The sequence below is a fragment of the Crocuta crocuta genome, unplaced genomic scaffold (genome assembly GCF_008692635.1).
Source record: "Crocuta crocuta isolate KB4526 unplaced genomic scaffold, BGI_CrCroc_1.0 scaffold128, whole genome shotgun sequence".
Classification (NCBI taxonomy): Eukaryota; Metazoa; Chordata; class Mammalia; order Carnivora; family Hyaenidae; genus Crocuta; species Crocuta crocuta.
The window spans coordinates 1,097,837-1,122,477 of NW_027532232.1; the positions used below are offsets into that span (position 1 = coordinate 1,097,837).

General features: G+C 39.8%; 1 protein-coding gene across 4 annotated transcripts in view; it reads right to left on the reverse strand.

Moving 5' to 3' along the window:
* Positions 1–24,641, reverse strand: part of TPK1 (thiamin pyrophosphokinase 1) — a 329,289-nt gene that overhangs the window by 142,916 nt on the left and 161,732 nt on the right. For all 4 annotated transcript variants that reach the window (XM_077778002.1, XM_077778004.1, XM_077778005.1 and 1 more), the window contains one exon: positions 14,763–14,858. In XM_077778002.1, coding sequence (XP_077634128.1) covers positions 14,763–14,858 — 96 coding nt within the window. The remainder of the gene's footprint in view (positions 1–14,762; positions 14,859–24,641) is intronic.

Here is a 24,641-nt window from a genome sequence, read left to right on the forward strand (position 1 = left end):
TGCTTGGGCTGGCCCCGGACAAAGCTTTGAAATGTTTTAGTTAAAACATCTCAAGCCTGGTTTTAGTGACAGTTCTGTCTTCCTTTACAGATCTGTCCTGAGTACTAATATTTCCTTGATTAATTGGACTGTAGGTACAAGCCATATCAGAGAGATCCCTGGGGATGAAGCATCTTTTTCATACAAACAACACAACACTGTGATATATACAAAAATGTGGAATGTGTTATTTTTCCTTCCCAAGTAAATACACCAAGGGTTGGCAAGAGCTAATTTGCATGTGTTCACATTTCTCTGTATCAGGAAGTAAGCGCCAAGGAGAGCTGGATGGAATAAACAAACATACTGATGGATTTTTTTTACATGATTTTATTCTATTATCTCTGCTGAAAATTAAATTCTTTGAAGAGCAAGGACTATATTTACAAGTAAGTATAATTACAGAAAGTCACAGTTTGTATAAATAAGTAAATGGATTATTATAAATCCAATGGATTTAATTATGGTCTCCAAACCTCTCACACTATCAGGATATGAAGATTTTTCTAGGGAAAATGTATTCAAAGATATTCCTTTTGAATTATGGGGTCCTGAGAAATGGAAAGATGTATTACTTGTGGTTTAGAACAGCCAGAATATGGCACATAGTATCTTCGATATAGTTGGTGTTTAGTGTAAAATAAAAAATCAAAATATCATTTATATCATATTCAGAAACAATTAGCTCTTTGGAAGTAGAGTTTGAAAGGCTATTACAATTTGCATTATATCAATTTTGTCCACAGATGCTAAATGATTGCTCAATGAATGAAAAAATTCCCTTCTACATTCTTGAGCATCCTATTCAAAATGGATCAGACACTTTTCACTCTGGCTAAGAATTCTCTGTTTCCTTACTGAAAGTGAATATTTGAAATCAGAGCACAGAACAGTCATTCTTTCCATTCTGTGGAAACTCAGACATGAACCTGTACCTACTTCCTGTAGTTATTCCTACCTACTGAGCAAGGTAAGAAGAGACAGATGATTGTCCAAACCCTTGTGCAAACAGATTGGCTTTGGTCAGAAATGCTTTGTTCTTGGGGTGCCTCAATGGCTTAGTTGGTTAAGCGTCTGACTTCAGCTCCAGTCATGATCTCGGGGTTAGTGGGTTCCAGCCCCACATCAGGCTCTGTGCTGACAGGTCAGAACTTGGAGACTGTTTCAGATTCTGTGTCTCCCTCTCTGTCTGCCCCTACCCTGCTCACACTGTCTCTGTCTCTCAAAAATGTATAAACTTTAAAAAAAATTTTAAAAAAAAGGATCGCTTTGTTCTTTGAAGGTGAGTATTTTTGCACTGGGGATCATTTCTTAATAGCAATTATCCTCTCTTGCATCACCAGGATTCATTTTTACTCAAAGCTATTTCTTGCTGTGCGTTAGCCATAAAAGAAGACTTCGCTGCATATTCTTGTCCACAGTGACAAATGAAACTCTTGGTTTCCATATCTGGCTGGATTAGATTTAGCTGTTTGCAATACTTTGAGTGTATTATTTTCCCAAAGTTGAGCCATATAAACCTCTCTTCATGTTTTACTGACCAGTTTATAATAGGTGGCCATCAGACTTGCTGTAGTGCAATCCTTAGGTTTTGCAATCTGGAGCAATATAAATAGTTTATGTTAATTATCCCCTTCCCACCTTCTGGGAGAATAGAGAACATTGTGATTGCAAATTTTGCACTTGGTCACTAACGTTCTGGTTTCTAGATATGCATTCGAGCATTTAAAAATGCCGAATGAGAATGTTAAAACTGTTACTGCCGTGACATTAATTACTTAAAGCTTATTTTTTGCAAAGTGAGGAAGTGAGCATTACCTGATACACATACACAAAATAGCTGATCATCTCGTCATCCTTAGGTTCACTTTAATGTTATAAGCAATGCTTTTGTATACTATTTTGTTAAATGTATTCCGTACCCATGGGCATCCATAGTAAGTGGAGTGCCGTCTAGGATCAAACATTTGTTCAGTAACAATTCCCTCTTTCTGAAATAATTTCCTGTATTTGTATGAATGCTTTAAAAAATCAGAATACTGGGGCACCTGGGTGGCTCAGTTGGTTAAGCATCCAACTTCAGCTCAGGTCATGATCTCACAGTTTGTGAGTTCGCGTCCCACATGGGGCTCCGTGCTGCCAGCTTGGAGCCTGGAGCCTGGAGCCTGCTTTGGATTCTGTGTCTCCCTTTCTCTCTCTCTCTCTCTCTGCCCCTTCCCCACACACTCTCTGTCTCTCTCTCAAAAATAAACAAACATTAAAGAATAAATAAAAACAAAAAATCAGAATACTTAGGGTCTATTTTCTAACCATCTAAAATCTCTAGTAGAAATGGATAAGGAAACAGAATTAAAATGTAATCAGTGTACCCTGAATTCAGATCTTCCTATTTCCCTATGTGTTCCCAGATATCTCGCCCCAGCTGCTCATATTGGAGATTACATATATTCACATATATGTTAAGAGGCGAAGGTACATCACAGGCCCAGGAAAGGAGTGCACTTCCCTTCCTTCTCCGCCAGCCATCCAGCTTTTGGTACGCTACTTGCTGCTCCAGACAGGCATGTTGGCCATTGTATGCTAAGTCCAAATGTGCTGGGAAAGCGGAGACAGAATGGCATTTTCTACCTCCAGTGAAGAAGAGATGAAAAGAATGGAAAGTGAAAGCGATACAAATTCCATCTTCCCCTCTGACTTAAATGGAACCTTCTGAGATACCTACCCTCGTCATCAAACACAAAGGAGAATGTATTTCTATGGATATATTCCTCTTCTCCTGATGACCTAATTGGCTACCACTGAGGACATACTGATCTGGTATGTACATCCCCGGGATAAGCAGGGACAGCCTATTAGTTGTCAGTCATGACTTAAACTACATACAAATCATTTCTTACAAATGCAGTTATAATTAATATCGTGGACAATCACAATCACAATCATAGATTGCAGAAGGAGAGATTTTAGGATCTACTCAGCGTTTGCACGATACTCCACTCTATGTGCATTATTCTTACAGAAATCCTCAAGATAGACTTCCTTCCTCCTCTGTCTGCAGTTTCTGCATCTTCACGTTGCAGCAATTCACAATAAAACAGTCCTCTCCATGTGAGGCCAGCATGCCTTCTGCGGACGAGCGTCACACCTACCGCATCGGCAACTCTCTGCCTTAATAAGAAATTTTATCTGGCAAGCGAGTCATCCAACTGAGATTCCTGATTAAGCAGATAAACTTAACCCTTGTCCCGGGGCCTACAAAAGCATGCTTCTCCTGTGGCACGGATGGATGGGGCTGCCAGAGCTGCTAAGGCAGTAAGCTTTTTATATCCGCAGCAACATCCCCCGAGTCACTTCAAAGCACTGGGTGTATCTATTTTCTCTTGTTACACAGCACTATAAAAAAGATTGCTGGTCTCAGAGAAGAAGGAAAAACAGAGATGTGAATTTCTCTTTTGAAGGCTTCTCCAAAAGGATCTAAGAAACAGCCAGCTGGTGAATTCATGCCCAGAACTCTTTCCTTCCTCTTGCTTCTTCTTCTGATACTTGGTTTGCACAGTATTTGTTCCAGAGCCTGAATGGATAAGTAGTTACTTCAGCCCTTGATAAAGATAACCATCCTGGTTATGTACTAAAAAACAAGACGTGTTTTCTGTGGACAAACGTATGTACAGCTGAAGCTGCCTATGTGCGTCTATGTGTTACTTTCTAGAAATTCATAACAATGACTAATTTCGGTTTACAACATGGCTTTGAGGTAGACAGGCTCAGTCAAGAAGGTAGAGAAGGCTGTCATAGAAGTCTTCCATTGCCTCGGCTAGACAGCAGATGCTGGAACTGACTGGTATTACTTCGAGGAAGCTGGCAAGATGTATTCTTGTCAAGTACACATCGGTAATGGCTTATGAGACAATCTCTATGTATTTTCACTTTGTAGCCCTCAACTTTTGCAGGTAACTTAGACCTTGGAAAAAGAAGCAGGTCCCAGAAGTTACAAGACACCGATTGATAAAATGTGAAGAAGGTATTTCATGTACCATTTTAAATTACACACAGCTCCTCCACTACCCCATAAAAAGAAGAGAAGAACAAAAGGTATATGTGATCAAAAAATAGCTCCATGTACTGCCAAAGCCAAAAAATCTTCCATTATAACAAGAGCTGGAGCAGAATAAGCCTTGTTAAAGTAGATTACTTAATAGACTTTGCCAATATTTGATAAAAAGGCTTGCTAAAAAAAGGATTCTTCCCTGTATGTGCACATTCATTCATTCAGTAAATATTTATTTGGTGTCTGCTATGTGCCAGGTATTCTTGTAAGTGCTGGGAATATAACAGGGAATAAACATGCACACCGTTACCTGCCCACATGAAGTCTGCATTTCCATGAGTGAGGATGTAACAGAAACCAACATCCTAACTATATAGGATGTTAGATGATGACAAATGTGATGAAGATTGAGCACACAGGGGGATAAGGGTTGCTGAGCCGAGAAATCTGAGAGGAGGTGGGGTGGGGGCTGTTATTTTAAAACGGAGGTTTATGGGGGTACCTGGGGGGCTCAGCTGATTTAGCATCCGACTTCAGCTCAGGTCATGATCCCACAGCTCATGAGTTTGAGCCCCGTGTCAGGCTCTGTGCTGACAGCTCAGAGCCTGGAGCCTGCTTTGGATTCTGTGTCTCCCTCTCTCTCTGCCCTTCTCCTGCTCATGCTCTGTCTCTGTCTCTCTCTCAAAAATAAATAAACATTAAAAAAATTTTAAAGAATTTTTATGAAAGGCTTCATGAATATGAGTTGCAATATCATCAGGAAACCAATTATATTACTCCATTTTCTCAAATGCAAAGTTAAGGGGTGAAATAGGAGAGTTCCATATAAATAATTACTTTAAATTATTTTTAATGTTTTATTTATTTCTGAGAGAGAGAGACAGCGTGAGCAGGGGAGGGTAAGAGAGGGAGACACAGAATCTGAGGCAGACTCCCCTGATGCAGGTCTCGAATCCAGGAACCGTGAGATCATGACCTGAGCCAAAGTCAGACGCTTAACCGACTGAGCCACGCTGGCACCCCACAATTACTTTAAAAAGCTGAATCTTTTCTGTAGAGGCAAGTTACAGCATTTACTGCAGTCTGAGTTATTCTGCAGTTACATGTACATCTGTCTCCTCTAGGAGACTGGAGGATTGGGGCCTTGAACTTAGCCGCCCAACTAAGCATAACAACCAAGATGGGCACTGTACACAAGTTCGCCAAGCCAGTGGGAAGGAGACCCCTCAGCAGCTTCCACAGTGTAGTGACAGGGAGGAAGTCTGTCCTTGCAACTCTAAATTCTGAACACATCCGTCGGGGAGCATAAGGCACACAATGGTTGTCGCGGGATTACACAAGTCAGAGCACATGTCCCGCTTACTCTCTGAGCCAAGGCAAGATACGAGCCATGGTTGGCTGGGTTATGTTGGATTCCATTACTAAACACACACACGCCATTCTCACCGGTTCCCTGGGAATGAAGGATGGTGAAGACATCCCTGAGGCAACAATTCAACACCTAAGGAGTCCTCCGTTTCCTTCAAGTTTCTGGTATTAAAATAATTCTTGTGAAATGAGAATTATTTTCATTCTCATATTGGAAATGTCCAAAAGAACCAATGCTATTGATGATTCCATGAACCTGGGCTATAAACTGTAACTAGTTTAAGAGATTTCTAAAAACACAGTCTAATTCTAAAATCATGCGAGTCTATGAAATTTATTATAAAATCAAAAGATCACAATATATTTTTTGTTACGCACAAAATATATTTTTGTAAAATAATTATAAATCCTATAGCTTCTGTAATTTACAAAAAGCAATACATTATATAAATACATTATACAAAGTATGCTGCAGATCACAAGAGCTACATAAAACAATATATGACTGTTAATACTACTGTTGTTATGCTTCTATTAAGGATTTTCTATGTAACAGGCAATGAGGCACTCTGCCCCATAACTCACTGGTCCAGGTAGATTGTTATTCTGACTCTGCAGATGAGAACATTGAGGCTTAACAAACTTAACAGCTTTCTATCACCATGCAGCTAGAAAGAGTGCCAGCCCTGTCCCAAGCATTTGAACACCAAACCTCTAATTACAATACACTGCATGGTGTTGGGAAAACTGGACAGCAACATGAAGAGTGAAACTGAACCACTTTCTTACAGAAAACACAAAAATAAATTCAAAATGGACAAAAGACCTAAATGTGAGACAGGAAACCATCAACATCCTAGAGGAGCGAACAGGCAGCAACCTCTCTGACCCTGGCTGAAGCAACTTCTTACTAGACACGTCTCTGGAGGCAAGGGAAACAAAAGAAAACATGAACTATTGGGACTTCAATAAGATAAAAAGCTTCTGCACAGAGAAGGAAACAGTAAAAATAAAAACTGAAATGGGAGAAGATATTTGCAAATGACATATCTGATAATAGGTTATTATTGAAAATACAGAAGGAGCTTATCAAACTCAACACCCATAAAACAAATAATCCAGTGAAGAAATTGGCAGAAGGCATGAACAGACATTTCTCCAAAGAAGACATCCAGGTGGCTAACAGACACATGAAAAGAAGCTCAACATCACTCATCATCAGGGAAATACAAATTAAAACTAAGATGAGATACTACCTCACACATGTCAGAATGGCTAAAAACAACAACTCAGGAAACAACACATGTTGGTGAAGATGTGGAGATAGAGAAACCCTTTTGCACTGTTGGAAGGAATGCAAACTGGTGCAGCCACTCTGGAAAACAGTACAGAGTTTCCTCAAAAAATTAAAAATAGAATTACCCTACGACCAGCAATTGCACTACTGGGTATTTACCCAAAGGATACAAAAACACTGATTTGAAGAGATACATGCACTCTCATGCTCATAGCAGCGCTAGCATGATCAACAATAGCCAAACTATGGAAAGAGCCCAAATGTCCATCAACTGATGAGTGGAGAAAGATGCAGTGTATATATCTGTATGTATACACACACACAATATATATACCATGGAATATTACTCAGCAATCAAAAAATTAAATCTTTCCATTTGTAATGACATGGATAGAGCTAGAGTGTATTATGCTAAGTGAAATAAATGAGTCAGAGTAAAACAATTACCATATGAGTAAAATTATGAGTTTATATGTGAAATAAATGAGTCAAACAATTGCCATATGAGTAAAAAATGGAATTTAAGAAACAAAACAGATGGACATAGGGGAAGGAAGAATAAAAAAGACAGGGAGGCAAACCATAAGAGACTCTTAACTATAGAGAAAAAAAACAGAAGGCTGCTGGAGGAGAAGTGGGTGTTGGGGATTGGGCTAAATGAGTGATGGGTATTAAGGAGGGCACTTGTGGGGTGCCTGGGTGGCTTAGTTAAGCGTCCGACTTTCGCTTAGGTCATGATCTCATGGTTCGTGGGTTCGAGCCCCGTGTCGGGCTCTGTGCTGACTGCCAGCTCGGAGCCTGGAGCCTGTTTCAGTCTGTGACTCCCTCTCTCTCTGACCCTCTCCTGCTCACGCTGTCTCTCTCTCTCTCTCCCTCCTAGAAATAAATAAAAAACATAAAAAAAAAAAAATAAGGAGGGCACTTGTTTCGATGAGCAGTGGATGTTATATGTAAACAAAGAATCACTAAATTCTATTCCTGAAACTAATACTATACACTAACCAGAATTTAAATAAAAACTTGAAACAAACAAAAAACCACAATACAAGACTAATACTTTTAATAATAAGCATATTTACTATTACAATGGTAGACACAAGGATGATAAGTCATCTAAACATATGTTGCAGGAGAATTACTAGGATATCAAAAATACTATTAAGAAATCCCTTTCAAAGAAAAACTGAGTTAAGGTTTGCTATGATATCCTTGGGAATTTGCATTAATGTTACTGGAAATATGTTTACTCAATGAACAAATATTTATTGAATAAATAACCGGGAGACATAAAAGATTTCAAGCAAATATGCATTTAATATACAAGATAGGAGTTTTTATAAGGAAGTAGAGTGAATGAGGTCAAACAGATGCTAATAAAATAACCCAAGTGAGAAACGATAAAGGTCTGAACTAACCTAGTAGCAGTAAGGCTGGAAAGAAAAAATGAGCACAAGAGATACCTACAGAATTACGGGAGCTGGGACCCACTGGTCAGGGATGGTACATATAGCAAAATATAAGGCTACTCTTAGGTTTCTGCCAGGTGGATGGATGAGATAGAGAAGAAAGAGAAAATGGGATTCAGTGAGAAAAATGATGGCTTTTGTTCTGGACACTGAAATGAAATTCTTCTGGCCTTCCAGTTAGCAGTTAGAAAAAGGTTTGGGGGATCTAGATGAGAGGTATAAATTAGGGGGTTAATGGTACAGAAGTGATCACTGAAGCCCGGGGACATAAGATAATAAGGCAGGTGTGACAGAGTATCTCACTAAGAAAAGCCAGGTGAAAATGGAGGTGGTGATGGAGACCACAGGACTCTGACATGTAAGGAGGCAGTGCAGGAATAAGGAAGGTTACTTCTTCTGGAGCCAAGGCTGATAAAATTCTACCTAATCTCAGTTCTCTTTGAATAACTAGCACCATTCCTGGAGGTCTTGAGGAACCAGGAAGGTTGGGGACCTGGGCTGTTGCTGTAGCTTAACGATCGTCAAGTTTCCAGCTAAGATTTTCAAGCAGGCATAGTTTTCCCATAAAACAGTTGCTGAAATATACAACAGAGAAATTTTGTTGTATATTTTGAAACTTTTTGAGGAAAAAGTTCCTTCTTTTTGAGGAAATGCTTTAAAGGTAAAAGAGTTCATTAAAAAGTATTTGGATTTGCCTGGGTGCTAAGAAGTTCTTGCCTTTTAATTCTACCTTACTGAACCATGTACAAAAAAGATTGCACTACCCTAGAGTTAGAGCATATGTCAAACGGTAAACTTTTTTTTTTCAAGTCAACTCCTAAGTTTGCAATAATTTTAGATTTAATAAAAAGTTGCAAAGATTACAACTTCCCTGGGTACAAGGATTATACCCTTCACCCAGTCTCTGCTAATGTTAACATCTTCTGTAACCATGGTGTATCTGTTCTACCTGAGATTGACACCAATATACTGCTATTCACTCAACTCGAGACTTTATTCACACATTCCCAGTTTCCCACTAACACCCTTATTCCACTTCAGGAACCAGTGAGGACGCCACCTTGCATTGCATTTCCATGTCTCCTTCATCTCCTCTCGTTTGCGACAGTTTGCGATCTTTCCTTGTTTTTCATGACCTTGAAAATTTCGATCAGGTATTTTGTAGAATGATACTCAGTGTGACTCTGATTTCTTTTCAAAGATAACCTGGAATTAAGGGTCTTAAGAAAGAACTTCCCAAGTTCCCTTGTCACCCTTTAAGTTATAGAGAGGGGCCTGGACTATCAACAGGAATTACCGCTGACACCTTGACTGAGGTGGGCTCCGCCAAGTGTCTGTACTGTAGACTTTTTTTTTTTCAGTGTTTTTTATTTATTTCTGAGAGAGAGAGACAGACAGACAGACAGACAGACAGACACAGCATGAGCAGGGGAGGGTCAGAGAGAAAGGGAGACACAGAATACGAAGAAGGCTCCAGGCTCTGAGCTAGCTGTCAGCACAGAGCCCAACGCGGGGCTCAAACCCACGAACTGTGACATCATAACCTGAGCAGAAGTCGGATGCTCAACCCACTCAGCCACCCAGGTGCCCTCTACTATAGACTTTTCATCCCTTTCCCGAATACGTGTTAACACACACAACACATTTATTAAATTCTCCGTTAGAGGAGATTGGAATCTTGCCAAAGACACTGGCCTATCAGAGTAGAGCATACTGGAGACACCAGGGTCCCTTGAAGTTACCACTCAGAACACTATCACGGCCCCTCCTACAGCCCTAGGAATCAGAGCTAATGAGAGTGAGGAGTAATTATTCCAATCAGAGAGAGTCTTAAGCGAGAAGTAATGGGCATTTGGACAAACAGACAAAAAAGCCGTCAGTCCATTACAAAACAGTAATGCACACCTAACCCAACATTGAAAATTAGTGGATACAAATAAATATTCTAAAACTCACAATACCTTTAAGATGTCTAAACATAATGCATCTATCTGAGAAATACCATGTAGGAATTAGATAGAAAGACTAATATCCCTTACCTAATCTCAATAGTTGAGAACTATAATTCAGACATAAACACATGAAAACTGTTCTAATACATACAAATCACAATTTAATATTTTCTCAGGCGATTAAAAGATCTAAAAAAAAGAACTTCATAAAGAGGTCAAAATCCCACAGTCCATATTTAATTTACAGCTGTCAATATTTGTGTGCATGTATAAACGTTGGGCGTTTGCCCTCATTTCACACAGTACTTATTCAGCATACTGCGTCATTTGATTGAAAAACTGATTTAAAAAACCTGGTATAAGGGGGCTAAAATGTATCAAAATTTTACCAAATACAACTGGTACACAATCGGTAGTGTGAAGTTAATGACAACTTCTCTGCCCAAATTTTGTCTAATGTTAAACCTATGATTAAAATATCAGAGACGCAAAGAACATATTCAGTTGTCATATAACACTAGGAATGTGCTAAGCTGTATTTTAGGAGGCCTGTTATTCTCATGGCCTTACAATCCAGATGTATTTCTGCTTCATCCTAAACAACACACAACTTTAGAAAGTTGGAGCAATAGCTTTTAATGTTTTTCACTGAATTCAAAGGTTTAGATCTCAAGTATGCATCACGGCATCAGAAAATACATGTGCTCCCTGAAGATCCAGTCCTATCAGACGGCATCCTGATAATATATTATTCATGACTCAGCTCCAGATAAACAACGTAGTAACAAAAGCGAAGCATTAAAAAGTCACATGTATCGATGAACCCTTTTGTAAAAGGATAAAAGGTGAGGGTGAGCAGGCATAAAACAGGTAAGTAAATAAATAGATGAGGTGATTTAGGAAAATTTTTAAAAATTAATCATATGTTCTAGGTAGTAAACTCCTTTAGCGTAAGGACAGACCTTAATTCAAATTATAACATTCTAATATGGTACACAGTATGATTCCTTAACATAATAAATATTACTTTAATTCAATTCCTTTATATCATAATTAACATTTTCAAATATGTGCTACTAAGAAGATCTTACTATAAGATACAGATATTGATGAGAACCTCGTATTTATAATTTAATAAGCAGAAAAAGAGAAATGTATGATAATTGGGCTGTGGACTTATTAGGTGGGAAAGCATAAAGGATTTTTTATACAGTTTATGTGCATTTTAACACGAACATTTGGACAGTCCTCATGATGGTCTCCCTGGGGGTAGGAGTCTGTGTGCAGGGGCATCTTCTATAACTCTCCTTGCTAACGCTTCTAATCTTGCTTTTCTCTTGCTATTACTTTAAGTCACATAAAACGATGTACTTTGAGGTTAAATGTAAAGTCACGTGGAAACTCAGATATCCCATTTTGTCAGATTTACTGTAACTGAAGGTTATATTAATGAAACCACAAGGCTTTCATTGTGAGTAATGGAGCCTTCAGTTTATCCAATTATGCTTTTTAAAACACCAAACTCATCATACTTACTGTCCATCTGAAAACATTCCAAACACCCTCCTCTCTCCATCCCCCCACACCGCTGCTCCCTATCCTCCCCTCTCCATCCTCCACCTCCATCCCCCCCACCCCGCTGCNTCCTCCCCTCTCCATCCCCCCATGCTGCTGCTCTCCATCCTCCCCTCTCCACCCTCCCCTCACTCAGGTATCTGTCTTCTTTGTCTTTCTTCCTCTGCCACCCACCTGTACTTGTTTATGATGTCCGGCCTTCCCTAAAAAGCCCTTCCCTCCCTGTGTTGTGCTCAACTCTCCTGTGCATTCCTACAGTGCGTTCACAGGGCACTTCTTACACTCAAGGTGCTGCTGTTCAGTCATGAGCAAGACAGATCCGTCCCAGCTTCGTGGGTTCTTCTTCGTGAGCAAAGCTCGGAAGAAAGGCTTCAAGCCAACGGTTAGAAATAACCAACAAAATTATTAGAGGTGCTCAGAGTATCTCAAAGGAGAAAAAGGGGGTACGGAAACCTAGGGGGACAGACCCTTATCTGGAGGGATGGGCAAGAGGAGTCCTCTTTAAGGACATCACCTCTTCTGCCATCATGGTATAGGCAAAGAGATGGAAACATTTGAAAAACATTATTAAAATGTGCAAACATATCTAGGCAGAGGGGCGTGTGGGTGGCTCAGTTGGCTGGGCATCTGATTTCAGCTCAGGTCATGATCTTGTGGCTCATGGGTTCAAGCCCCAAGTTGGGTTCTGTGCTGACAGCTCAGGCAATGGAGTCTGCTTTGGATTCTGCATCTCCCTCTCTCTCTGCTCTTCCCCTGCTCATACTCTCTCACTCTCTCCCAAAAATAAACAAACATTTAAAAAAACTCTAGACAGAAGAGGCAACATATGCAAAAATCACTCAAAGCAGAGAAGAAGAGGGAACAGGACAAATTTTGGAGTAAAGAGAAAAAGGAGGACAAGATGGGCTGGACAATGCGTTGGGCCTAAATCACGCCAGGGTCCAGGGGTAGCAGTGGAAGCTCACTGCTCCTTTTTCTCCCAGAAAAAAACTCGCTGGGGCTGGGAGCGGGGGCAGCGGCTGTCACGGCCCCGAGGCAACTCCTTCGGGATGCAGTACCCAGCGCCACCAAGGCCGCAGCCCTCCCTGAGAGCTTCCCGCCAGAGACTGAGTGCAGTGGGAGTGGGAGGGTCTGGCCCTTTCCGCCCCATGCAGGACTCCTCTGCCCGGTCCTCCCGCTTCCGCCCTCCCACTGGGTCCACCGAGACTTTCCCAGATCTGTTTCACGGACCATATGCAGCTGATGACCCTCTTTCCCCAGCTTGAAGGTCTCTCTGAATTTCAGTGTTGTTGAGTTTGAGATATGATTATTTATGTTCAGACTTAACGACTGAGTACTATATTACAAATACTATCAATTTGACACACATAACTGCATTCCCAGCTTTCGATAATTTCAGTGTTGATGCTGGGAAAACTGAAACACAAGTTGTGAAGATCTTTACCATTTTTTTCCCCTAAGAAACTCAACCTCAGCTATGTCCGGATGAAGCAATGGGCTTCACTGGAACTCTCAATGGGCTGTGCTCTGTTTTCACTACGCAAATATTTAATTATAGCAATTTATTGCTAGAAATAGCACAATACATTTGATATCTTTCAAGCTACACCAGAGATGGGAAGTGCTCCCCCAATTACTTTTGTTCCGTTTGCACAATGTGCTCCTTGTCCATTATGATAATTAACAAGGCTTGTCTTCAGAGAGAAAAGGATCTACTATGTCACCTTAGCAAATATATGCTCAAAGAAATCTTTGATAACCTCCTGTGGGGGAGTAAGTTTTTCTCAGGGCTGCCTCTCCAACCCCTACCCTGTCGGGCCACATGTGAGTTCATCGTGCGGTTTGCAGGGGACACATGGAAGGTTCCCCAGCCTGCCTCAGTCCAAGACGGTCAGGTTACTCTCATCCTCTGTGGCCCTCAGCAAGAGTGGCCTCATGCAGAGACCTCAGGACTAGAGTTTCATGATGATATGTCCCTGCTCCCTTAATTCCCCTTGACATGAGGGGTTGGAAGTTGCTTCAAGTGGCCAGTGAAAGCAATCAGGAAAACCAGGCTAAAGACAAAACCTACAAAAGAGCTCAGACAATCGAGGAAACAGAGAAACAGACATGACATCCCAATGACTTGTGCCTGAAGCCTGACTTATCCCACTGGACCCTCGAGGCCAGGTTGAAATGCATCTCCCATTACTTGTACTATCAAAAGCTTTTTAATGTTCGGTGGTGTTTTGCTAGTTTTCTTAAATTAAAACCACACATCTGATCGTGCACCTCAGCTGACGTTCTTGCCCCCGCCAGTAAAAGAACAGTCAACTGTCATTCAAGACTTTGGGTTTAATTTTGTTGACCTTCACTAAACACAGACTTAAAATATATTTTGCACACCATTTCAAGTACCAAAAAAATTATAAAATACAATAAAATACAAACTTGGGTATTAGCTAAAGAATGTGATTAAATGCTAGCATGCGAGGTCAAAATCCTTACGGAATACCTTAAAGAGTCCACAAATGCAAAACAGCAGACTCTTCTCTGATTTCAAAATGGAAGAGCTGATGATATTTTATTTATATATGAGAGTTTGTAATGATGCCTCCTGGGCCAAATACAGGCCATATTTGTTTGCATGCTTTGCCCCCACAATAGCTGAACACACGTATAAAAAGAAAACACATATAGGTCTTCCTGGCAGCAATGAACAAGAGATGAAAGGTGGCGACTTATTTTAGGCCAACAATGAACTACCATTTTCAGTTGCTTTACACAATGTCCACCTCGCCCCTTGTGTGACTTTCCCACGATAAAGGATTTGAGTCTGGGACCTCTGATTTAATTGCGCACGTTAATTCTTTGGCAGTTAAGTACAGATTTATTCAGTGTACGGGCAAAATCTTCCAGGGAACCGAAAAGACTGGCACAAAAGTCACCGATCACTTCAGATGAGTGAAAAGTTTAAGCAGGACCTTTCACATCCTTGGTACTAAGACTCTTGGCCGCCAAAGAGGTGCGTATCTTACCTGTAGGTCTTTTTCTTCAATCTTTTTTAGGAGTAGTTCAAGGCACTTGGTGAAGTCAGTGTGGTCTTGGTCAGGTGTTGAAATAATCTCACATCCCTATGTATTTAAAGAGAGATAAAAGGTTGGATTACGTAATCATGGCAGCCTTACTATGAACAAGATCAAAACCCATAAAAGATAAGGTATCCACAGACATACCCATTGTGCCTGTATTATATATCCCCATCATCAGTAACACTGTCATTATCTTTTTTTTTTCACATAACAAGACATCTCAGAAATGGTGTTAGAATATGACAATAATGGCCTGATTATGACAAATCATTTTACTCAACAAAAGCGCAGATTTATACTACATTAATGGTCTTTAAGAATCACTGCTGTGATGGAATTTGAGACTAACATAAGGGCTCTAGTACAAGTGTTGTAAAATATATTCACAGCAAAATTACGTGAAATTAAAACGAAACTATTTCTTAAAAAAAAGTCTGAATTTCTTTAAGCGGACCTCCCAAGTTCACTTACACGAATGGAAAAACTAATACTAATATTGAAAGAACGATAAGGGGCGCCTGGGTGGCTCATGGTTCGTGGGTTCAAGCCTCACATCGGGCTCTGTGCTGACAGCTAGCTCAGAGCCTGGAGCCTGCTTCGGATTCTGTGCCTCCCTCTCTCTCTGACCTTTTCCTACTCATGCGTCCCTCTCTCTCAGAAATAAATAAAAGACATTTGGAAAAAAAAGAAAAGAAAAGAAAGAACGATAAAATTACATTTCAAGTAAAATCAAATCTGTTGTTGTATAAAATTCTTTTACTGTACCTTTCTCACCCAATGTAACAGGAACCATGGAGAACTACACATGCATAAATATGTCTCTTGGATTATTTTTTGGACATAATGAAGTAAATTTATAAGGTCTTTGCCTCTATTACAACAGACACCTAGTGAAAAACCAGGACTATATTTACAAATATGAAGCCACAAAAGTGCCAGCTGGTTGGCACTTGTGAACTTAGATGGCTAGAGAAACAGTATTTCTGAAACGACACTTTCTCCTCCAATATCTTGCAGAGGCAAAGGTGTATAAAACCAGAGTGTGGTGGGACTTGAGTCTTCTTAATTCAGGAACCTAACAATTCATGGTCTTTCACAAACAGCTGAGTAAGGGGAAGTTAAATATAATCCAGTATAAAGTTGCCATTCAAAGAGTTTTCAAGGATACAAAACACCCACACTGCCTCCTAAATTATTCTAAGAACCATTCTCAGTAGATTTAAAGGTTCCTCTTTAACTTCAAAGTCTCTCTAAAAGTGTCAAGCACAACCAGGGCTTCATCCATTTATGACTACTGTCCTACAAGTAGTGACCCACTGAAAGAATTAATTTCTCATCATTTAGAAATATATTACATCCTAAAAGATGTATATGTCATCTTTACAAAATCACCTATATGTACTTTGCTGACCCTAAAAGAGCACGGAAATTTACTATCATCACCAAGCAAGGGCATAAAGAAGTTGACTCGGCTTAGGCTAACGCTCCTAGAAATAAAGATATAAGAATATGCCAGAACCTACAGAGATATTAGCAGGGATGAGGGGATCAGACGGTCACCAAACCAAAAAGTCACTATAGTGAAAGCTCCTTGAGGGCAGGAATTATTTCACTCATTGCCATGAGTGAATGGTACATGGCACCCGTCTGCTACATAGTAAGGGTTCGATGCACATTTAATCGATATTCTTGAGGAATAAAAATGTAAGCTGGCAAAGAGGTGGGAGAGCTTGGTATCCTACTGCTAACTACAGCATTTTAACAATGGGAAATCATCTTTCCTCTTTTTAGTGGTGACAATATAATCACATCAGGAAAAGGAAACCCAGTGAAAAAGGCAAATAGAAATAACAGTAACACAAGAGACAATTAAGAGATCATTGTTTACCTTCACAGCTATCTCCACAGACTCAACACAGATCCATAGGAAAATTACAGTGAATGAGAGCCCAAGAAATAATCTAGTTCCACTATAATATTTTGTAGATTGAGGAAATAAAAACAAGAGACTTCAGTTGACTTGCTAATCCCTGGACAGCTGGGTGCAACAATGTCACATCTAGAAATCATGCTTCATTACTCTTGTGAAGTGGGAGCAAATGTCTAGATATCATGGGACACGAAAAGGTCATAATAACATCTCCAGATTTGGTTGCACAACAATGCTAGCAAGAATAAAAGCTACCCCCTAAAATGGAAGCAAGGCTTGAATAATGCCTCACTTTATCTCATCAACTTAAGACGGACACATAGGAAAGTGTAAGTCGGGACATGGGGACAAGATTACCGGAACTGAAAAATACAGACTGTATCTAAAACAAGAACTTCTAGAAACTCTGAGGGATTGATCAGCCATCCTTAGCTTCTTGGAATTTCCATAAGCTTAAATGATTCTAACCTCATCACAGATGGGGAACAAATTCACTGGAAGTCCAAACAGCTTCAACAGCCCTCACAGGGAAGCTCACGACACCCAGAAAGGTCACCTGCAAAACGGAGCAGGAGCCAAAGTGCAACACCAGGCCTTTGGCCAACAAAAGATGTTTTTATTATTTTCTGGGTCTTATGGTAACACAGTAAAGTCTAGAAGAGGAAACACATAAAACCAAAGAGAAACCAGCAAAATCCTGCAGAATAGGAAAAATGCAGAAATGCCGTTAGGTATCAAGTGAGGCTCACCTATTCTGTATTAACATCTATTTATAATTATTTATGCTGTAGAGTAAGACCCAATTTACTAGAGTCAGAAGCACTGCATACTGTGAAGAATTTCACTGGATTCAATGTTTAAAAAACAAAACAAAAAAATATCACAGTAATCCAAGGTCTTAGAAGACACAAAAGCTAGGAAATCTGGCCAAATAAGAAAGTATATCATTTTCTAATAGATGGTTTCTAATATTAGCTTCCTAAAAGATGAAGGTATACGACTTGAAAATATACACAAACTTTCCAAAGCATAAACTAATAAACTCTTTAAGAACAGTTTTAACATAGCAATCTTTGAGTGGAAACTTTTGTTTCAACCGTTACTGACTTCGATTTTTCTTACTTGCTTGGAATCTATTTTTTAGGATACATATTATTGTTTTATAAGCCAGTAGGTGGCTCCAATCTCATTCTATGTGCTTTTCTTACGAAGTTTTTGCCATTATACAAACAGAAATTCAAGTAACTCAATTCTAGGGGCACCTGGGTGGCTCAGTCAGTTAGGCGTCCGACTGCAGCTCAAGTCATGATCTCATGGTTCATGGGTTTGAGCCCCGTGTCAGGTTCTGTGCTGACAGCGTGGAGCCTGGAGCCTGCTTTGGATTCTGTGTCTTTCTCTTCTCCCTGCCCCTCCCCTTCTCGCCCTTGATGCTCGATAGCTCTCGCTCAAAAATAAACATTAAAAGAAAATTGAAAAAATAACTCAATTCTACTAATAAGCTCCGTTGGTGGACACACTACTTTTTCAAGCAGATTATTATTTTTTAATATTACATTGCTAATTTCGTTTTATATTAGATTTCAAAAGGAAAAGATTTGGATTGACATCACAAATTTCAGTATGTGGAAATATCATGGCTATTCTAACTTTGCTCTAACCCAAAAAGAGTCTTCTGAAAATGAGGAACCACCATCTCCAGGAAGCACCATGGCCCCCATCCCCTCCAAACCATAAGTGAACACAAAAGGAAAAGCGAGGAGAAACAAGTAAGTTCGAACTAGTTTAAAATTTCTGTTCCGGTGTGTTGAATTTACCACAGACTTCCTCATCAGGCCTCTCTCATCCCATAAATCAAAACCAGGAAAAGATACACATAAATTTAATTACAAATAAATTACCGGAGGGTCAGTCAACTACTTTTTAGGATCTTACTCTACGTATACTGTATTATTAACCTGTACTGTGTAAGGAAGTAGGACTCTACCAGATACTAAAGGCCCAGTGCTAAGTAAAAACATGAATATCATAGTCAATAAACATGTAAAATATAAATAAGTGTGTGAGTGTGAGAAAGCCAGATAAGGGGAGGCTCCTTTTCTTCCTCTTTCCACACTGAGAAACTCCTAGCCACACTTCACCACTAGCCAATAAGTGCTTGCAAGGAAGTCAGTCTTCTATTCATCTCTAAATTTCTCCTCATTTTTGTTGGATAGTGGGGATAATGTGGGCATTTAAGATCCCAATATGCTTTTGGGACTCAACTACACTCCCAAATAGAGTCAAGTGCAATACACTGCAATGAGATACCTACTCAGAAAACTACTGGCTGAGTACATTAGCTTCTCCCCCATAGAGGTACAATGAACATCCAAAAACTACAGTGTTGAGAATCATACTGTAATAGAAAACATGTACTAAGAAATTGAAATAATTCACAATATCATGAATTCATGATAAAATGACTGGTGCCCTAAGGTCCAGGAAAACAAAATTGAAAGGCGCAGACAGATGCAAAAAAGTTACAAATAAGGTAAATTAGGCCTATTGCCAACATGCTAATCTAGCAGATTTGAAGAGACTGAAGACAAAGAAGAAGCAAACTTACTTAAGTAAACAAAAGTAGAACTTCACAGGTGAGGGAGTGAGCTCACAGAGCAAATGAACCCAAGTGGAACAAATCTCTCTCTCCTCTCTCTCTCTCTCTCTCTCTCTCACACACACACACACACACATGCGTGCAAAAATTCTTATCTGGCAAATCCTTGCCTACTACTTTGGGAACTCGTGATCTCCAGTCAGGAATGGAAGACTTAAGCCTCCTTGAGTAGCAGGAAACTGGCACCTGTATTTCGGTTGCTGGGACAGTACAGATGCCTATCAAGCAGTCGATAGAAATTTGATGGCTAGAATAATGATGGACGGATTAACACCATCTCTCCTCATGGCAATAATGGCACGCTTCTCTAAAATACAAGTGTGGATAAGCCTTCGACAATGAGCATAACACAGAAAAGCAACACTACCATGATTTTTTCGGATATTATGCTACAGCTGCCCTAAGAAAATCATGTAACACTTCTGTTTTAAGGCATGACTGGTGCAGATTCTTCAAGAGGTCACATACACTAGTGTATCATACGGCATTAGGTAAACTAAAATCCCACAATAAGATTAACAAAGTTAACATCCAATGAGGGAAGAGAATTACCAATTACCAATTGTATATTAAGGCTAACAATGAAGCACTATGAAAATACTGCATAAAGAACTCAGAATATTTTTCTTCTAATGTTTGTTTATTTTTGAGATAGAGAAAGAGAGCACGCGTGCATGTGGGGGAGGGGGAGAGAGTGGGAGACAGAGCATCCGAAGCAGGCTCCACGCTGTCAGCAGAGAGCCCAACATGGGGATCAAACTCAGGAAGCATGAGATCATGACCTGAGTAGAAGTCAGATGCTTAACTGACTCAGCCATGCAGGTGCCCCCCGCAAAATGTTTTTTAGCATGAGTTATAATGTATTTCTTAGGACAAAAACAAATGAAAAGGAATCAAATTGATATCAGGAACTTAATAAAAATTGAGCAATAAACAATTTTCAGAATATGCCCTAGAATGACCATAGCTCATTTCAGTTTCTTTTTTTTTTTTAATTTTTTTTTTATGTTTTATTTATTTCTAGGAGAGAGAGAGACAGCGCGAGCAGGGGAGGGTCAGAGAGAGAGGGAGTCACAGACTGAAACAGGCTCCAGGCTCTGAGCTGGCAGTCCGCATAGAGCCCAACGCGGGGCTCGAACCCACGAACCGTGAGATAATGACCTAAGTGAAAGTCGGACGCTTAACCAACTAAGCCACCCAGGCGCCCCTCATTTCAGTTTCTAACACTGCCAACATCTATAGTCACAGCAAACACAGAAATGCATGTAATAAAAAGTAATGCAGGATCCCAATCACAATAAAATCACTAATCATCTAAAATGGATAGGTTCATGTGTAGAGTGGTATACTTAAGTTTTTAAAGAAGAAAAAGAAGTTTAAATAATAAGGGTTATGTGTATGCTTAGATTAAGCAAATAATTGCATTATTACATTAACCCATTTCATCATTTTATAAATTATTAATAGCCTATCTTAGGAGTATTAAAATATTTTATTCAAATGACCAAATAATCTTATTATGTAAACATAGTATGTCTACTTTATGACTATTAAAATATTGACCCGGGGCACCTGGGTGGCTCAGTTGGCTAAGCATCCGACTTCGGCTCAGGTCATGATCTCACGGTTCGTGGGTCTGAGCCCCGCATTGGGCTCTGTGCTGACAGCTAGCTCAGAGCCTGGAGTCTATTTCAGATTCTGTATCTCCCTCTCTCTCTCGTCCTCCCCTGTTCACGCTGTCTGTCTGTCTGTCTCTCTCTCTCTCTCAGAAATTTAAAAAAAAAATTTTTTTAATCTATTATATAAATAAATAAATATTGACCAAATCCTTCCTTCTGGTTGTGAGCCTCGTGAAGGTGTCTGTTGTGGCCTTTGTTCACTCTTAGATGCCCAGTACGAGCACCCACCCACAGTGTGTGGCAAGTAGGAAGCACTCAGTAATGAATAAAGTCACTTATAAAGTCCTGAGATAAATGACCAGTTTAGACCAGGATCAGCAAAGTTTTCTGGAAAGGGGCAGACAGAAACTCTTCCTGGCTGTGCAGGGCATCGGGCCTGTGTCTCAACCATTGCCTCTGCTTCTGAATCATGAAAGATCTACAGATAGTACATAAATAAATAGGAATATTTGTGTTGCAAGAGAACTGAATTTTCAAATTTGAATTTCATATAATCTTCACATGCCACAAAATATCATCTTTCTTTAGACTTTTTTCCTCCAGCCATTTAAAAATATAAAAACAGGGGCACCCTAGTGGCTCAGTTGGTTAAGCATCCGACTTCAGCTCAGGTCATGATCTCACAGTTCGTGAGTTAGAGCCCCACATTGGGCTCTGTGCTGATAGCTTAGAGCGTGCAGCCTATTTGAGATTCTGCCTCCATCTCTCTGCCCCTTCTGTGCTCATACTCTGTCTCTCTCTTTCTCTCTCAAGTATAAAATAAAACATTAAGAAAGCTTTAAAAAATAAAAAAATAAATAATAAAAAATGTAGAAATACTTCTTAGCTTGTCAGCGGTACAAAAACAGAGAGTGGGCCAGATCTGGCCTATGGGCTGCAGTTTACCAACCAATCTCTGTTCCAGGACTACAACGAAACCCTATACTTGTGCAAGAGATTTCATATAAGGAAAAAGATTCATCCCTTTATAAAAATCTCTCTGAACCTCCTCTCATCATCTGTGACAGAAGTAATCTCCACCCCAAAAGCACAGCTGAGGGTCCATGATCCATGCACATGAGGCTCTGGGCACAGTGATGAACAGAGCAAACGCCCACCTCAGCCCTTCATGAGAATCTCCATCAGATGCTACAGTCAGATCACCTCACATCGAAGATTACTAGAGTAAGTACCATGCTGGTTATATTCTCTGAAGAACTTTGTGTGGGATGCTTACTGAACTATTTTTTACTTTAGTGACAACTCAAAGAAATTATTACAAGGCAATGAGTGTCAATAATCAACCTAATTGCAAAAGACCAAGGAAGAAGCCGTTAGGCTATCATTCCGGATTACTTAATTTACTGTTTGCCAATAGTTAACTAGTGTAAGTTAATGAGTTTTTATATTTAACACACATAAAATCTTTCAGGTGATACTGTACTGACTCCTCTAAAACTCTTTAATGGGAAAGAAAACAGATCTTTTGGGAAAAAAAATCTCAAGAACATATCAACTATTATTTCATACACTATATCCACAGAGACTTGGCCTCATTAAAACAGGAGGCAAGGAGTTAAGTCTGGGGAAGGCATTCCCCAATCTGCTATTAGCTTATTCATTTTCGGTGAAGTCATTTGGTGCCCATCCATCTACCCAGGACAAGAAAGGACTTGAACAAATTACCCTGAAGAGATTTTATGGGGCTCTGAGACTTCCACTGTAACTTTATGGGCTGAGTGTATACGGTTAAGAATTCAGAAGTGTTATTTCCTCCAAGGTGCCATGCACACCAATTCTGAAAATTTATTTGAAGTGGCTTGCATATAGCCTCTCACCTAGAATAATTAAATGCGATATGTACATAGCTATAAAATCTAAGATGCTTTTCAAAAACTCAGATTTTTCCTAACAAAATACAACCCAATTCTTTGAAAAATCATTTTACAAGTGTCTTAAAATTAGAATGTTAACATTGTCATCTGATAACTGTCTTCCTCATTATATTAATAACATTAATAAAAACACATTGTTATAGAAGATATTGGTCACTTTACATGAATTATGTTCTTGAATCCCCACAATACCCTTATAAGGTAAATGCAATGATCACATTTAAGATATACAGATTGAAGTTTAGAAGGATTAAATACCTTGCCTAAGGACACACAAGTGTTGAGGACATTGTATGTGATCTTAAATCCATACTCTTTTTGTGTTAATTTTTGTTTGAGAGAGAGAGGGGGGTGGGGAAGGAAAGGAGAAGGGGGGAGAGGGGGAGGGGAGGAGGAAGAGAAGAAGAAGAAGTAGCGACAGAGAGAGACAGACAGAGAGAGAGAGAGAGAGAGAATCCTAAACAGGCTCCACACTCAGCAAGGAGCCCAACGTGGGACTCAATCCCAAGACTGTGGGGTCATAACCTGAACCAAAATCAAGAGTTGGACACTCAACTGCCTGAGCCACCCAGGTGCACCTGAGGCCCATACTCTTAACCAACCGTATTTTGTACTCAACCCTGCTTAATTAAACTTTGGGTATTTTGGCGGATTTAAGCAGAAAAATGCCTTTATAATTGATTCTGAACCTTGATTTAGTCGGGTTTCTCCAGTGATAAATACCTGAAAATGCTTCAGCTCTTAGCAGACAAGACTCTAGCCTGGCTCTGTGCTGCTTCCACAGTAGCCCCAGGCTTAGGGACCTGGGAGAGTGAGCAACAGACGCTTAGCGATCTCTCTCTCCTTTGTTCTGTTGTCCTAACTTATAATATCATCACTATGCTTATCATTATGTTCATGACAATTTGCTTTTTCTTCAGCTATTAAACTTACCCTTATGATCAATATCATTGTACAGAAGTGTTTATTTCAGTTTACTATCTAAGAATTAGACTGCTAAGAAAATGAAATCACTGGGAAAAATATAAGAAAGGTTTTCATGAGCTTTGATACATGCTGCCAGAGTGCTTTCCTCTCTCTGAAGGATGGGGGGATAGAGGGTTTCTTCTTTGAAAATGTAATAGTAGGAAAGATAATTCATCATGAATTTTTTACTGTGAATTACTTTAATTGCTGTACTTGCTTCTTAATAGCAGTGAGAAATCTTTTTTTTAAATTTTTAATGTATTTTTTTGAGAGAGAGACAGAGTGCGAGCAGGGGAGGGACAGAGAGAAAGGGAGACACGGAATCTGAAGCAGGCTCCAGGCTCCGAGCTGTCAGCACAGAGCCCGACGCAAGGCTCAAACTCACAAACTGTGAGGTCATGACCTGAGCCGAAGTCAGACGCCCAACCGACTGAGCCACCCAGGCACCCCAAGAAATCATTTCCATTAAGAGGACTTCCGTTGGAGAGCAAAGAAAAGAAAGTTATGGTAATCCTGGAACGTGAAGCAGGGATGAGACTGAAAGTGGTTCATTAGCTTTAGGAATGAAGGGATGAAAGGCAGTATGAAAGAGATGAACATTTCTGGAAGGGGAAATAGGTGTCAATCAACAGGGTATAGGAAAGGAGGCAAGAAGCTATATCAGAGATTATCTTTCATGCTGGCTCTGAAAACATGAAATAATAATTTACTATCCCATCA